Raw genomic sequence first — 13,885 nt, forward strand, 5'->3', positions numbered from 1 at the left:
TAAGAAGGACAGGAGGTAGTGGTTATATTGAGAACTTTGGTGTTTTTAATTTTAGCACAGTGGATATTAGCACCTTTATTGATTACTTATGCTAGTCTAAATATATTGGTATTTAATTCACATACAAATTTGAATTATTCTGATATTTGAAAAGACAACAAAACAAAGTGTTTTTTAAACTTATTGTAAATCAGTTTTTTATTGAAATAAAAATTCTGATTTTCAAGCAGGGCGAGAAAGTAACTTTGGTAAAAATATGGAATACAATATTGCCACAAACATGAATTTTTAAATGTTTGAAAGAAACGATTTTATGTCTTACATTTACCTCACAGCCATACTAAAATAATTCAATAATAATAATAACATTATAAACATTCCTTACATACAATATAAAATTATCAGTACCACAGGGCCTGTAGAAAACACATGGCAAAACATAATTATAATACATTTAAAAATATGATTTTAAAGTTTAAGAAACAAATCACAGATTTTTCCCCACATAACAGTTATAGTAGATACAAAAGGCAGTGTAGTTATATACATAATTGTGCCGATAGTGAGATGGACAATTAGTGTTACAATAGTAAGGTGAGTTAAATTTGTATAATATGTGGTAGACTATACATTAGGAAAGTTATTCGTTTTCTCAAAAAATTTAATTTGCCTTGATAATTTGTATTATTAACTTAATTAGCTTTGAAAAAAATATAATGAGTTAATAAAATAAATTATTTTAATCTTTGTAAACATCTTATGGACAGACACATTTTAAGATTTGAAAATTTTTAATTCTGAATGAGTATAAAAATAAGTCATAGCTGAAATGAAAGTAATTTTACAAAAACCATAATAAAGGATATAAATATTGTTTGTGTTTATTTCTGCTTTTGTTGTATCTTTATGGAAACCATTACACATTAAAATATTGTGATGGTAGTGATGAGTCCTAGCAAAAGAAAAATCCTAATAAAAGGGACCTTTCAAATGTGACCTAATTTAATTATATGTTTGCTAATGTCATTCTTATCCAAGAAATAAACCATCATTGTTATGATTATGATGGTATGTGTGTGGAAGTGAATGATACCATAAAGACAATACATTATATTCAACATTAAGTGTGGTTTTATTATACAAAGAGGGTCAATATGTAAGTATAAATTATTTGACAATTTGAATGAAAAATATGAAGCACAAAAATTAAATTTTTGTTGCATACAATTGTACCAAAGCAACATGGCCTTAGCAATGTCAAGCAATTCTTCCAAATTAAGGCCTCTTTTAAAAAGTAAAATTTATTTCCATACATATAGATCTCACATTTACATACATTGATACAAAATCACACATTCAAAAGATGGCATATTAAGTTGCTTTTCACACAAAATATTACATTGAATTTAACTTCAATAGAAATTAGATTTTGATTTCACAAAAATAACCTTATTCCTCCCTGTTTCTTTGAAGTGATTGTATATGAATGTATAACATCAAATTGTTTTATAATTACTTAAGCTTTATTTACACAGTTTATGAGTTTTTATCAAGGGACATAAGTCAAGTACCCATCAGAACTGGGTGAACTTTACTTTTAGTTAATTAATATGCACCCTACTCTATCTTTTGAATATTATTTAAGTATTTTAATTATTGTATGACCTTACAAAAACATTAAAATAATTGGAAAAAATAGTAATCTAAAAATTTTTATGACTCAATCTTTTTGGTATTTAAAAGAAATTTTTTCTTTCAAAAAATAAATGTTGTAATTCTGTACTAAACTTTTTAAAATACCATGTTCATATTAAACAGTAACACATATCAATGATGCAATATATAAATAATTCACTTTGCAAACATAGAAACAATGGTGAGTCTCCATCCACTTAAAATATTGTAGACCATTAACCATTCATCTAAAGTAAAAATAAATAAATATTTCTTTTGACGTTCTATGAATTAATGTTAAAGATATAATTTGATTCTCTATAAATTAAAAAAGTAATTTATTCTACATAAATGCAGCTTTTTAGTTTACCAAACTTGGTCCAAGTTTATTACATTTATTTTTCAAACATGATTTGATTTGTAAAAAATTAGAGAAACAAATTTATTCTACAGAAATGCAGGTGCTTCAAGACCATTCTGATTAGTCTCTTTCCTTTTTTTGCTTGCCTGAAAAAAGATAAACAAAAATAAATTTTAAATTTTGAATATTTCACATTACAATAAAAAATATATTCGTTTTTTAAATATACACTGGTGAAAACACACACAAAAGTATTTTTCATGCAGTGCAGGAAAAACATCTACTGTATTGTGTTTTAAATTAAACTGAAATACAGCAACAGAATGCATTTACATAGTAGGCTTGTGATTAAGTAAGGGTAAATTATGAATAAATTAATAGCAGGCAACAAACCATGCTATACATATGTCAAGTCCATGCGGAGGGTTTTCATATAAAGCTGTCTTTTTCTGCTGGGTCTGTAGATGGGGTGCAGTATTTGTCTCTTGTTTTATCACTGGTTTTCTTACCTGACGCCTGCGGAGACAATGTCAAAATATCATGGGCGCTTGCAGTGATTGGTTATTTCATACTAGATAGATTATAAAGCGAAGCATGGAGGGGCATCCATAAATGATGTTACACTTATAAGTAGGGGGGGGGGGATGGACTTAAGAGATGATGGGTGACAGGAATGGACTAAGAAAGTGTAATCACAGCTTTTGTATTTAAATAAAAGTTTTTTAAATTAATTTACATTGTATCTTAAATATTTTTTTTTAAATTACTATGTTCAATTAATCTATTATTGACCAGAATTCGCCTACCGGATTAAACTGTGCTTAGCAATGTTTTCGGCTTAAAAGTAGCTAGAGGATTTTAGAATGTTACTTTAAAGGGAAATAATTCAATTAGATATTTCGATTAAAATTACCTCCACATAGTTATGTCCCCTTATAATATCAAAATAGTTTTTTTTTTTAAATTGGGGAGGTGGGGGGTGGGAGAGAATGTCCAGGAAAATACCATGACATCATTTTTAAGGCCACTCGTTTGTGATTTTTTTTATTGTTATGCTTATTTACATGTTTTGCCAATAATGTAATTTTACCCTCAATTCTCTAGTTAAATCAATTACTTTGGTAAAGTTTGAGTTTGAAAATAATATCAACATTACTAATAAATTATCTTTTTGAATATGAAGATATTGCTTTAAAAATGTAGTCAGTAAACTCTTACAATCTTTCCCCAAAAGTATAAAGAAAAAATTATAATGCTTTCTTGTAGAAACTCTAAATATCTTGCACTTAAATATAAAGCTAATATAAATCATTTTAATTTTTTCTATGTTTACTGTAAATTATAAATCTTATTAAAACAAAGTTTTTTTTAGAATCCTTTTATACTACTTTATATTCTACAATAATAGTTTCACATCAAAAGAAAAGTTAATGGTTACTTACACACATAAGTGACAGGGTTATCTTCATGCAATTTAATGTAATGATTAGGATGTAACAATAAATAATTACATTTTACCTAATGTACAGAATATGGGAGCTGAAGTGGAGCTCAGCATTTGAATATAACAAAACATAAAGTAATAATTAACCCACATTTTCTCTAGCGTTTCTTTCAGGAAATATTTCACTCTATATAAGTTTAAATAGTCCCCTTTCCCCTCTGGAGAAAAATGTCTGAAAGTAACACTACTTGTCTTATTGACAATGTAGATAACTTTGTATCAAAAGTCACTTTATTTTAATTATCTTTTTAGTGTGTTTCTTCTAAAAATTCTGTTTTTTTTTTAATCTTTGACAAATAAGTCAAGATCTCACTTTTTTAAAATATGCGTTTTTAGTCCATTAGAAATAAAAGGGTGATTACACACATAGAAGGGAAATCACTCTCCACACTTTATTTACATGCTTGTTAATGTATTGGGAACACATACCAGTGGTTTGGTGTTTAGACTAACAATTTTAAAATAATTACATATAGTTTTTGACTTAGTTCTCTGGGTTGGTGTAAATAACTTTGCATGCTGAAAGTCTGAGTTTGATTTCTTACTTGTTTTGAAGCTCTGATCATAGCGTTGGCAAAGTATTCCCCCAGACAAACAATGGCTGCGATGATGATACCACCCACTAGGATGAAGAAAACACCAGCCACATTTTCTATTTGGAGGGAGGCTGTCTCATCTGTTGATGCTTTGGTTAAGTCAGGACATGTTCCACTGTCCCACCATCTACAGAAAAGAAAAATTGTTGGCTGATTGAAAGAGTTTGAAAAAGAATGAGCCTATTTAAATATATTTTTAAAAATTACTTTTCTGTTGAATAATTTGATTGAAATATTTAAAACTATGATTGCTATTTTGATTGTTTTGAAACTTATTTTTGTCATAGGATTACATTTTCTGCACTGCAAGTGTAACTTTAATTGTTTTATAAATATGGTTCAGAAGAGCTTCTTAAAAATAATAAAAATCACTTTTTCTATGGCTTAAGAAAATTAACTTTACACAACACAGCTAGTTTGATTGAGATCTTTAGAAAAATAATCAAATTTTCTTGCAAAGTTAGCTTAAGAAAGGATGACATTTATAATTTAATTTTAAAAATAGTTTTAATAACATTGAGAGACAACAAAGAACAATAACTCACTTTGTTTCCAACTCATGTAGCCTCCCTTTATCACTAAGTCTTAAAATTGCCATTGATAGCTCCTCCCTGTATGTCGCCCCTGGTGGAACTCCTATCCCAAACCCTTTAGGATCAAATGGTGGTCCAATCTCCATCACCTCACAGTCAATGATAGCCTGATATCTGTTGACTGTGGTGTCCCAAAAAAATGCATAGTTCCCATTCTTGACCTTTCAGAATTGGAAAATTAAAAATGTATGAGATGAGCTTTGGCTAGTTGTAAACTTTGAAATATCTTTTGATTACCATTGAATCTTTAAACAGTAATCCATAGAATATGATATTAGATAATAAGTATTAGTATTGTTTTGATTTGAGTGGTTAGAAAAAATAGTGACAAATTTTTATATGAATCCCTGTCTGAAACCTATTGTTGTTTATTATGAAAAAGTAATTCAAATTAAAAAATAATACTATCAATACTAATAATTTAGAATTTTTAAATTTTTTATTTGTTTTTACAATAGACTTTATTTTTTAAAAACTATTTTTACAAGCCAATAATTAAAATTTTGTTTTGTAAAAAGTCACTCACTTTTTTATAACCCTCTAAAGTGTTCTCCACCATGGAGTCTGGGTCTATTTCAGACATCTGCGACCACATCTTGGAAAAGTGCTCTATGTTGGTGTTTTTGAAGAAAGACATGATGCCACTGTCCTTGACAGTGCCATATTTTATTTTTGTTTGTTGCGCCAAGTCTGTCACAGACTGAAAAATAGAAACATTTAGTAAGACATTTTTTACAAACTTATTACAATAATAATTATTAGGAGATCTAGTTATCTAAAAACCACAATCACAGAAGGTTTTGAATGTTAGTGATATATGCTCATTTTATTTAGTTATATAATTTTAAATGAATTGTTAATACCAAATATTTTTTATCACATTAATCTTCTGTATACAGAAACTTATGTGATGTAATCTATTTCTTATAAGAGGTAAAATTATTAATATAATCTACTTATATTTTATTATATCATGAAACTCAAGCTGAGACTCATTTATTTTGAGTTATCTTTATACCCTCATGGGGCAACTAAACCTTGGTTGGTGTGTAAATTAATTTATTAAAGTAAGCCATACATTAGCTTGATTGGTGTGTTAATTAATTTATTAAACTAAGCTAGAATTTACCTTGGCTGGTGTGTTGATTAATTAATCAAAATAAATTTTTACCTTGATTAGTGTGTTAATTTATAAAACTAAGCCAAATTTTTACCTTAATTGGTGTATTAATTAATTAATTAAAATAAGACAGATTTTACCATAATAGGTGTGTTAATTTAATTATCAAAATAAGCCAGATTTTAGGTTGATTGATATGTTAATTTATTAAACTAAGCCAAATTTTTACCTTGATTGGTGTGTTAATTCATTTATCAAAATAGGCCAGATTTTACCTTGATTGGTTTGTTAATTAATTTTAAAAAGCCATATTTTACCTTGATTGGTGCGTTAATAAATTTATGAAACTAAGCCAGATTTTACCTTGATTGGTATGTTAATTAATTTTAAAAAGCCAGATTTTACCTTGATTAGTGGTTTAATTAATTTATGAAACTAAGCCAGATTTTTACCTTGATTGGTGGGTTAATTAATTTATCAAAATAAGCCAGATTTTTACCTTGATTGGTGTGTTAATTTTTTTGACTGTAAGGAAGGCTGCCAGATTGGCTGTGTAAGAGGAGATGAGGATGAGGGCAAAAAACCACCAAGCACTTGTGAGGATCCTCCCAGGTATTGTTGAAGGCGTAGAGTCTGTGTTACCTAGGTAACGTAGGTTTATTTACATGAACTGATGTATGATGATGCATGTGTTATTTTTTAAAAAAATAATTCCTTCTAGCTCTAATGTTTAAAATGATATTGTAAATATTAAAAAAAATATTTCAAAATGAGTGGTATAAACATAGGTAAAAAAGTTAATCTATTGAATAAGTAAAATTTATTTTACATATGTAGATTTTTAATTTGATAGATGAAATTTTAAAAAGTTGGTAGCAGATTTTTTATTTAAGTTTAATTATAAGCCCAAAATTTTAAAGTGATTTACATATATATTTCTTTGAAAACCACTCAATATAAATATCCTTCAAATACAGCCAGACCATGTTAAACAATATAATTTAAAATTGTAAGTTGTTAGTTATCCTAGTTATATTTTGAATTAACATTTTAAAAAGGGAGCTAACCTTGCAGCAAGGATCCAAAAATAAACCAGAAAGATTCCCTGACAGTTATCTCCAGGCTGTCAGGACTCCTGCTTTTGCTGCGGCCCACCCTCTCTAAGGCATACAGGATGACACTAACAATAACAAAGGCACAGAGGGTACAGATCCACACAATTGGAGACAAGGGGTTCAGGAACTCGAAGTAGGAAGTTTCCCGCGTGGGGATTTTCATGAGCACGGAGATGTAGCGAGTCTTGAATGGCTTGGTGAAGTCTACGGCTTCCTCGCGCTGGGCGTTGATTGAGAGAGGCGCTACGGACATGGTGGCATTCTGACAGAGTAAAACATTTTTTTTTTTAAAAATGGGCCACAAGTTTGCTTGTATTTCAATAAATGAAAACATTTTTAAAATAATGTTCCTTGTATTATAGGATATATATTTTTCTTGTATTCTGATTTAGTAAAAACAATGCTCTTCAATAGCTTTTATCTTTTGATACACTTTAATCAAATATTTATAAGATACTGTTATAAAATGCAATTTATTAAGGGAGGGGTCATCCATAAAGGACGTCACGCTTTTTTTGACGATTTTTACCCCCCCCCCTCCCCTCCGTCACATGTCGTTACAAAAAGCCAGAACCACCCCCCCCTAAAATGACGTCACACCTCAGCCTACACCCCCCCCCCCCTCAAAATTGCAGTTAACTTTTTTTAAACATCGATATTTTTTTTCAAAAATCTTGTCTGAACTCTGTCAAAATCGAGTATTTTGATCAATTCCTATTACAATTTATTAAAAGTTTTCTAAAACGCAAAATAACGTCTAAAATTCGTTTTCAAACATTGCATTTTTATAATGCAAAAGTGTGACGTCGCACCATCTGAACCCCCCCCCCCCGTCATCACACACCGTCACAAAATTACGGACCCCCCCCCTACGAGTGTGACGTCATTTATGGACGACCTCGGATATTGATTTTTATATTTATTTATCTTTGGTACAACATATGTTCTTTTCCCTAAGAAAAAAGACAACTTCTTTATGTCATGTAGGCCTTTATGATTTACTAGTCATTAACCATTGTTATACAAAAATCATGTTAAAAATAAGTAATAAACACAAACAAGTCTTCATGCTCTTGAAAATCTTGTATAACACAGATATGATGTTAATCTGTTGTGCTAATCTCAGCTTATCACTCACCCCAGCTAGCAGTTCTCCTATCATACCATTCCACTCGCCATTGGGCATCTTGCTGCCAAATTTCCCATCATTCACTAGGTAAATATCGTAATCAAACTCCAGCATTTTTGCGACTTCTTCAATCAGATCTACAGCAAAGCCCTCAAATCTGTCATTTCCCCTTTTTAACATATGGTCCCGTTTTAGCATTGTGAAAGGTCGCTCCTATAACACAAATAAATAAGATACTAACATTTACTGATATTTATACCTATATATATATATATATATATATATATATATATATATATATATATATATATATATATATATATATATATGTATATGTTAGTGTGTGAGGGTGTGTGTGTGTGTATATATTAGTAGGGAACAGGGCATTTCCCCCCTGTCAATTACCCCCGGATATTTCCCCCCCCCCCCGACATTACCCCCCAGAGTACTTACCCCCCCTGTCAATTACCCCCTGTCAATTACCCCCCCCCCCGCCCAGTAGGACAATACCCCCCCCCCCCCGGACAGGGTTAGGGCTAGGGCTAGGTTTAGGGCTAGGTCTAGGGTTAGGGTCAAGGCTAGGGTTAGGGTTAGGGTTAGGACTAGGGTTAGGGTTAGGGCTAGGGTTAGGGTTTGGGTTAGGTTTTAGGGCTAGGGTTTGGTTTTAGGGCTAGGGTTAGGGTTAGGGCTAGGGCTAGGGTTAGAACTAGTTTTAGGGTTAGGGTTGTGTCTAGCTTTTGTTTTGGTTTTGTTTGAAGTTTTAGGCTAAGGTGGATGCTTAGGTTTTGGTCTTTTTCTTAAGGTTTGGATTAAAGTAGTATATAGGTATAAAATTCTAGTTAGAGTTAGGATTTTAACTTGAGAGGGGGGGGGGGGGTAATTCCCCGGGGGGAGGGGTAATTGACAGGGGGGTAATTGACAGGGGGTAATTGCTCCGGGGGGTAAATTCGGGGGGGGGGATATATCCGGGGGGGGGGGGGAATATCCAGGGGGGTAATGTCCTGTAGCCATATTAGTATTTATAAATTATAAATGTATAAATTATACACAATTGTGTGTATTAATGTTTGTAAACTATGTATACACTTATGTGTTTATCAGTATTTTGGACTCACCTCTATCATAACAACTTTAGCTCTTCTACCCCTGAGAGGGAAAGGTGTGGATCTGTTCAAAGGATGTTTTTCGTCATAGAATTTGATGTGCCTGTCCAAAATATAAGGTACGGAGTACCAGTGGCCTCTCTGTATTAAAAGGAAAATACATATCAAATTATTTTATTTCAAGGATAGAAATGAACGTTTTAAGTTATGGGCATCACATAAAACAAGGGAAGTAATCAAGGGTGAGAAGAATTTTATCGCAGTTGTTTCCCATTTCTCGCTTACCGGGTAACTGTCAGTTCCCGTGACTGACGTCAGAGCAAATGAAACATTGTTTCGTTTCCCGTCCGAGTCAAATTGCAGAATTCCAGTATGGCCGATAGCACTATTCTGGGGAGGATATAGTCAAACCATCTACTTATTTATAGTATGATGTCATTCTCATGTTTATTATAGAGTGAATCTACAAGAGTAAACTCAAAATAGGAACACATTTGAAAACAGATAGATCTAGGACCGTTTACTAAAGATTGAGCCACGGAGACAAACGCAGTTTAAATTTTGTTGATCTGAGGAGTTTGTAAAACCTTAAACTTTAAACTGATATTTATTAGTTACGATTTAGAAACAAATAAGTATAATTTTAAAATATGTAAAGTTGTACATTTTTTAATAAATCCAAAAAACGTATGCTTCTATAATTATGATAAAAATTAAACTGCCAAAAATGTTTATTGATTATTTACTATTATTTAGTAATTTAAAAACACAATAGGCCTCCTTTCAAAAACAGGCAAAAATATAATCTTTTAAAATATTAAAAGGTAGACTCTAAGAAAACATCAGAAGCCTCCTTTGGGGTCGTCCATAAATGACGTCACACTCGTAGGGGGGAGGGGGTCCGTAATTTTGTGACGTTGTGTGTTGAGGGGGGGGGGGTTCAGATGATGCGACGTCACACTTTTGCATTATAAAAAAAGTAAGCAATGTTAGAAAACTAATTTTAGACGTTATTTCGCAATAAGAATTGATCAAAATACTCTATTTTGGCAGAGTTCAGACAAGATTTTGGATAAATTTCGAGGTTTTAAGAAAAATTCAACTGCAATTTTGAGGGGGTTGTATGCTGAGGTGTGACGTCATTTTAGGGGGGGGGGGTCTGGCTTTTTGTGAAGATGTGTGACGGAGGGGAGGGGCGGACGTAAAAATCGTCAAAAAAAAGCGTGACGTCATTTATCTATGACCCCTTTCAGTAGCTATACTCCACCAAAAGGTATACTTTCAAAAACATAAATATTCTGTTAAAATCCTACATTGTCGATGGTCTTGTTCATGTAGAACTTGACGTTTTCATCGTTGAGTGTCAAGTTTCTAGCGGCAGCCGTCTCGTCCACTAGCATGTAGGACTCGGTGACCAGTCTCAGGGCATCACTGGCCAGGGCATAGTCCAGGCGGCTGTATTGGCTGGCGTCCATGGTGCCGTTGTAGGGCAGAAGGGTCAGGACGGTGAAGTTGCAGGCTATGTCTTGGTACAGGGTGAAGATTCTCTTGATCTCGTCACCCTGGGGAGGGGGGGTGAGGAAGGGGGGATGTTAAAATTGTTAACAATGTCTTGGTACAGGGTGAAGATTCTCTTGATCTCGTCACCCTGGGGAGGGGGGTGGGGGGAGGTGGGATGTTAAAATTGTTAACAATGTCTTGGTACAGGGTGAAGATTCTCTTGATCTCGTCACCCTGGGGAGGGGGGGATGTTAAAATTGTTAACAATGTCTTGGTACAGGGTGAAGATTCTCTTAATCTCGTCACCCTGGGGAGTGGGGGGGATGTTAAAATTGTTAACAATGTCTTGGTACAGGGTGAAGATTCTCTTGATCTCGTCACCCTGGGGAGGGGGGTGTTAAAATTGTTAACAATGTCTTGGTACAGGGTGAAGATTCTCTTGATCTCGTCACCCTGGGGATGGGGGTGAGGGAGGGGGGATGTTAAAATTGTTAACAATGTCTTGGTACAGGGTGAAGATTCTCTTGATCTCGTCACCCTGGGGAGGGGGGTGTTAAAATTGTTAACAATGTCTTGGTACAGGGTGAAGATTCTCTTAATCTCGTCACCCTGGGGAGTGGGGGGGGGGGGATGTTAAAATTGTTAACAATGTCTTGGTACAGGGTGAAGATTCACTTGATCTCGTCACCCTGGGGAGGGGGGTGTTAAAATTGTTAACAATGTCTTGGTACAGGGTGAAGATTCTCTTGATCTCGTCACCCTGGGGATGGGGGTGAGGGAGGGGGATGTTAAAATTGTTAACAATGTCTTGGTACAGGGTGAAGATTCTCTTGATCTCGTCACCCTGGGGAGGGGGGTGTTAAAATTGTTAACAATGTCTTGGTACAGGGTGAAGATTCTCTTGATCTCGTCACCCTGGGGAGGGGGGTGTTAAAATTGTTAACAATGTCTTGGTACAGGGTGAAGATTCTCTTGATCTCGTCACCCTGGGGATGGGGGTGAGGGAGGGGGGATGTTAAAATTGTTAACAATGTCTTGGTACAGGGTGAAGATTCTCTTGATCTCGTCACCCTGGGGAGGGGGGGGTGTTAAAATTGTTAACAATGTCTTGGTACAGGGTGAAGATTCTCTTGATCTCGTCACCCTGGGGATGGGGGTGAGGGAGGGGGGGATGTTAAAATTGTTAACAATGTCTTGGTACAGGGTGAAAATTCTCTTGATCTCGTCACCCTGAGGGAGGGGGGTGAGGGGGGGATGTTAAAATTGTTAACAATGTCTTGGTACAGGGTGAAGATTCTCTTGATCTCGTCACCCTGGGGAGGGGGGTGGGGGAGGGGGGATGTTAAAATTGTTAATAATGTCTTGGTACAGGGTGAAGATTCTCTTGATCTCGTCACCCTGGGGAGGGGGGGGGATGTTAAAAATTGTTAACAATGTCTTGGTACAGGGTGAAGATTCTCTTGATCTCGTCACCCTGGGGAGTGGGGGGGGTGGTGTTTAAAAATTGTTAACAATGTCTTGGTACAGGGGTGAAGATTCTCTTGATCTCGTCACACTGGGGAGGGGGATGTTAAAATTGTTAACAATGTCTTGGTACAGGGTGAAGATTCTCTTGATCTCGTCACCCTGGGGTGGGGAGTAGGGGGGGATGTTAAAATTGTTAACATTGTCTCAGTCAGGGTGAAGATTCTCTTGATCTCGTCACCCTGGGGAGAGGGGGGTATTAAAATAATTGTTAACAATGTCTTGGTACTGGGTGAAGATTCTCTTGATCTCGTCACCCTGGGGATTGGGGGGGGGGGGGTGGTGTTAAAATTGTTAACAATGTCTTGGTACAGGGTGAAGATTCTCTTGATCTCGTCACCCTGGGGAGGGGGATGTTAAAATTGTTAACAATGTCTTGGTACAGGGTGAAGATTCTCTTGATCTCGTCATCCTGTGGAGGGGGGTGGGGGAGGGGGGATGTTAAAATTGTTAACAATGTCTTGGTACAGGGTGAAGATTCTCTTGATCTCGTCACCCTGGGGAGTGGGGGGGGTGGTGTTAAAATTGTTAACAATGTCTTGGTACAGGGTGAAGATTCTCTTGATCTCGTCACCCGGGGGGGGGGGATGTTAAAATTGTTAACAATGTCTTGGTACAGGGTGAAGATTCTCTTGATCTCGTCACCCCTGGGGATTGGGGGTGAGGGAGGGGGGATGTTAAAATTATTAACAATGTGGTACAGGGTGAAAATTCTCTTGATCTCGTCACCCTGGGGAGGGGAGGGGGATGTTTAAATTGTTAGCAATGTCTTGGTACAGGGTGAAGATTCTCTTGATCTCGTCACCCTGGGGAGGGGGGATGTTAAAATTGTTAACAATGTCATTGGTACAGGGTGAAGATTCTCTTGATCTCGTCACCCGGGGGGGGGGGGAATGTTAAAATTGTTAACAATGTCTTGGTACAGGGTGAAGATTCTCTTGATCTCGTCACCCTGGGGATGGGGGGTGAGGGAGGGGGGATGTTAAAATTGTTAACAATGTCTTGGTACAGGGTGAAGATTCTCTTGATCTCGTCACCCTGGGGAGTGGGGGGGTGTTAAAATTGTAACAATGTCTTGGTACAGGGTGAAGATTCTCTTGATCTCGTCACCCTGGGGAGTGGGGGGGGGGTGTTAAAATTGTTAACAATGTCTTGGTACAGGGTGAAGATTCTCTTGATCTCGTCACCCTGGGGAGTGGGGGGGGTGTTAAAATTGTTAAACAATGTCTTGGTACAGGGTGAAGATTCTCTTGATCTCGTCACCCTGGGGAGTGGGGGGGGGGGGGTGTTAAAATTGTTAACAATGTCTTGGTACAGGGTGAAGATTCTCTTGATCTCGTCATCCTGTGGAGGGGGGTGGGGGAGGGGGATGTTAAAATTGTTAACAATGTCTTGGTACAGGGTGAAGATTCTCTTGATCTCGTCACCCTGGGGGAGTGGGGGGGTGTTAAAATTGTAAACAATGTCTTGGTACAGGGTGAAGATTCTCTTGATCTCGTCACCCTGGGGAGTGGGGGGGGGTGTTAAAAATTGTTAACTATGTCTTGGTACATGGTGAAGATTCTCTTGATCTCGTCACCCCTGGGGAGGGGGAGTTAAAATTGGTGTGGATGGTAACAATGTTTTGGATGTATAGAAAAATACAACAACTGAAAAATGAATAACC

General features: G+C 35.4%; 1 protein-coding gene across 1 annotated transcript; it reads right to left on the minus strand.

Annotated features, from left to right (window-relative positions):
- Positions 1–2,009: 2,009 nt before the first annotated feature.
- LOC131942080 (glutamate receptor 3-like) lies at positions 2,010–13,722 on the minus strand (the record flags this gene model as incomplete). Its single annotated transcript, XM_059301788.1, has 15 exons — positions 2,010–2,181; positions 4,085–4,262; positions 4,681–4,889; positions 5,255–5,428; positions 6,348–6,490; positions 6,916–7,225; positions 8,102–8,305; positions 9,208–9,336; positions 9,481–9,585; positions 10,509–10,757; positions 10,961–11,077; positions 11,414–11,539; positions 12,519–12,560; positions 12,824–12,949; positions 13,522–13,722. Coding segments are annotated over 15 exons (2,373 nt in total), but the record flags the coding sequence as incomplete, so codon positions are not given.
- Between the last annotated feature and the right edge of the window lie 163 nt (positions 13,723–13,885).

Source organism: Physella acuta, unplaced genomic scaffold (assembly GCF_028476545.2).
Source record: "Physella acuta isolate Inbredline_101_S28 unplaced genomic scaffold, ASM2847654v3 ptg000386l, whole genome shotgun sequence".
NCBI lineage: Eukaryota > Metazoa > Mollusca > Gastropoda > Physidae > Physella > Physella acuta.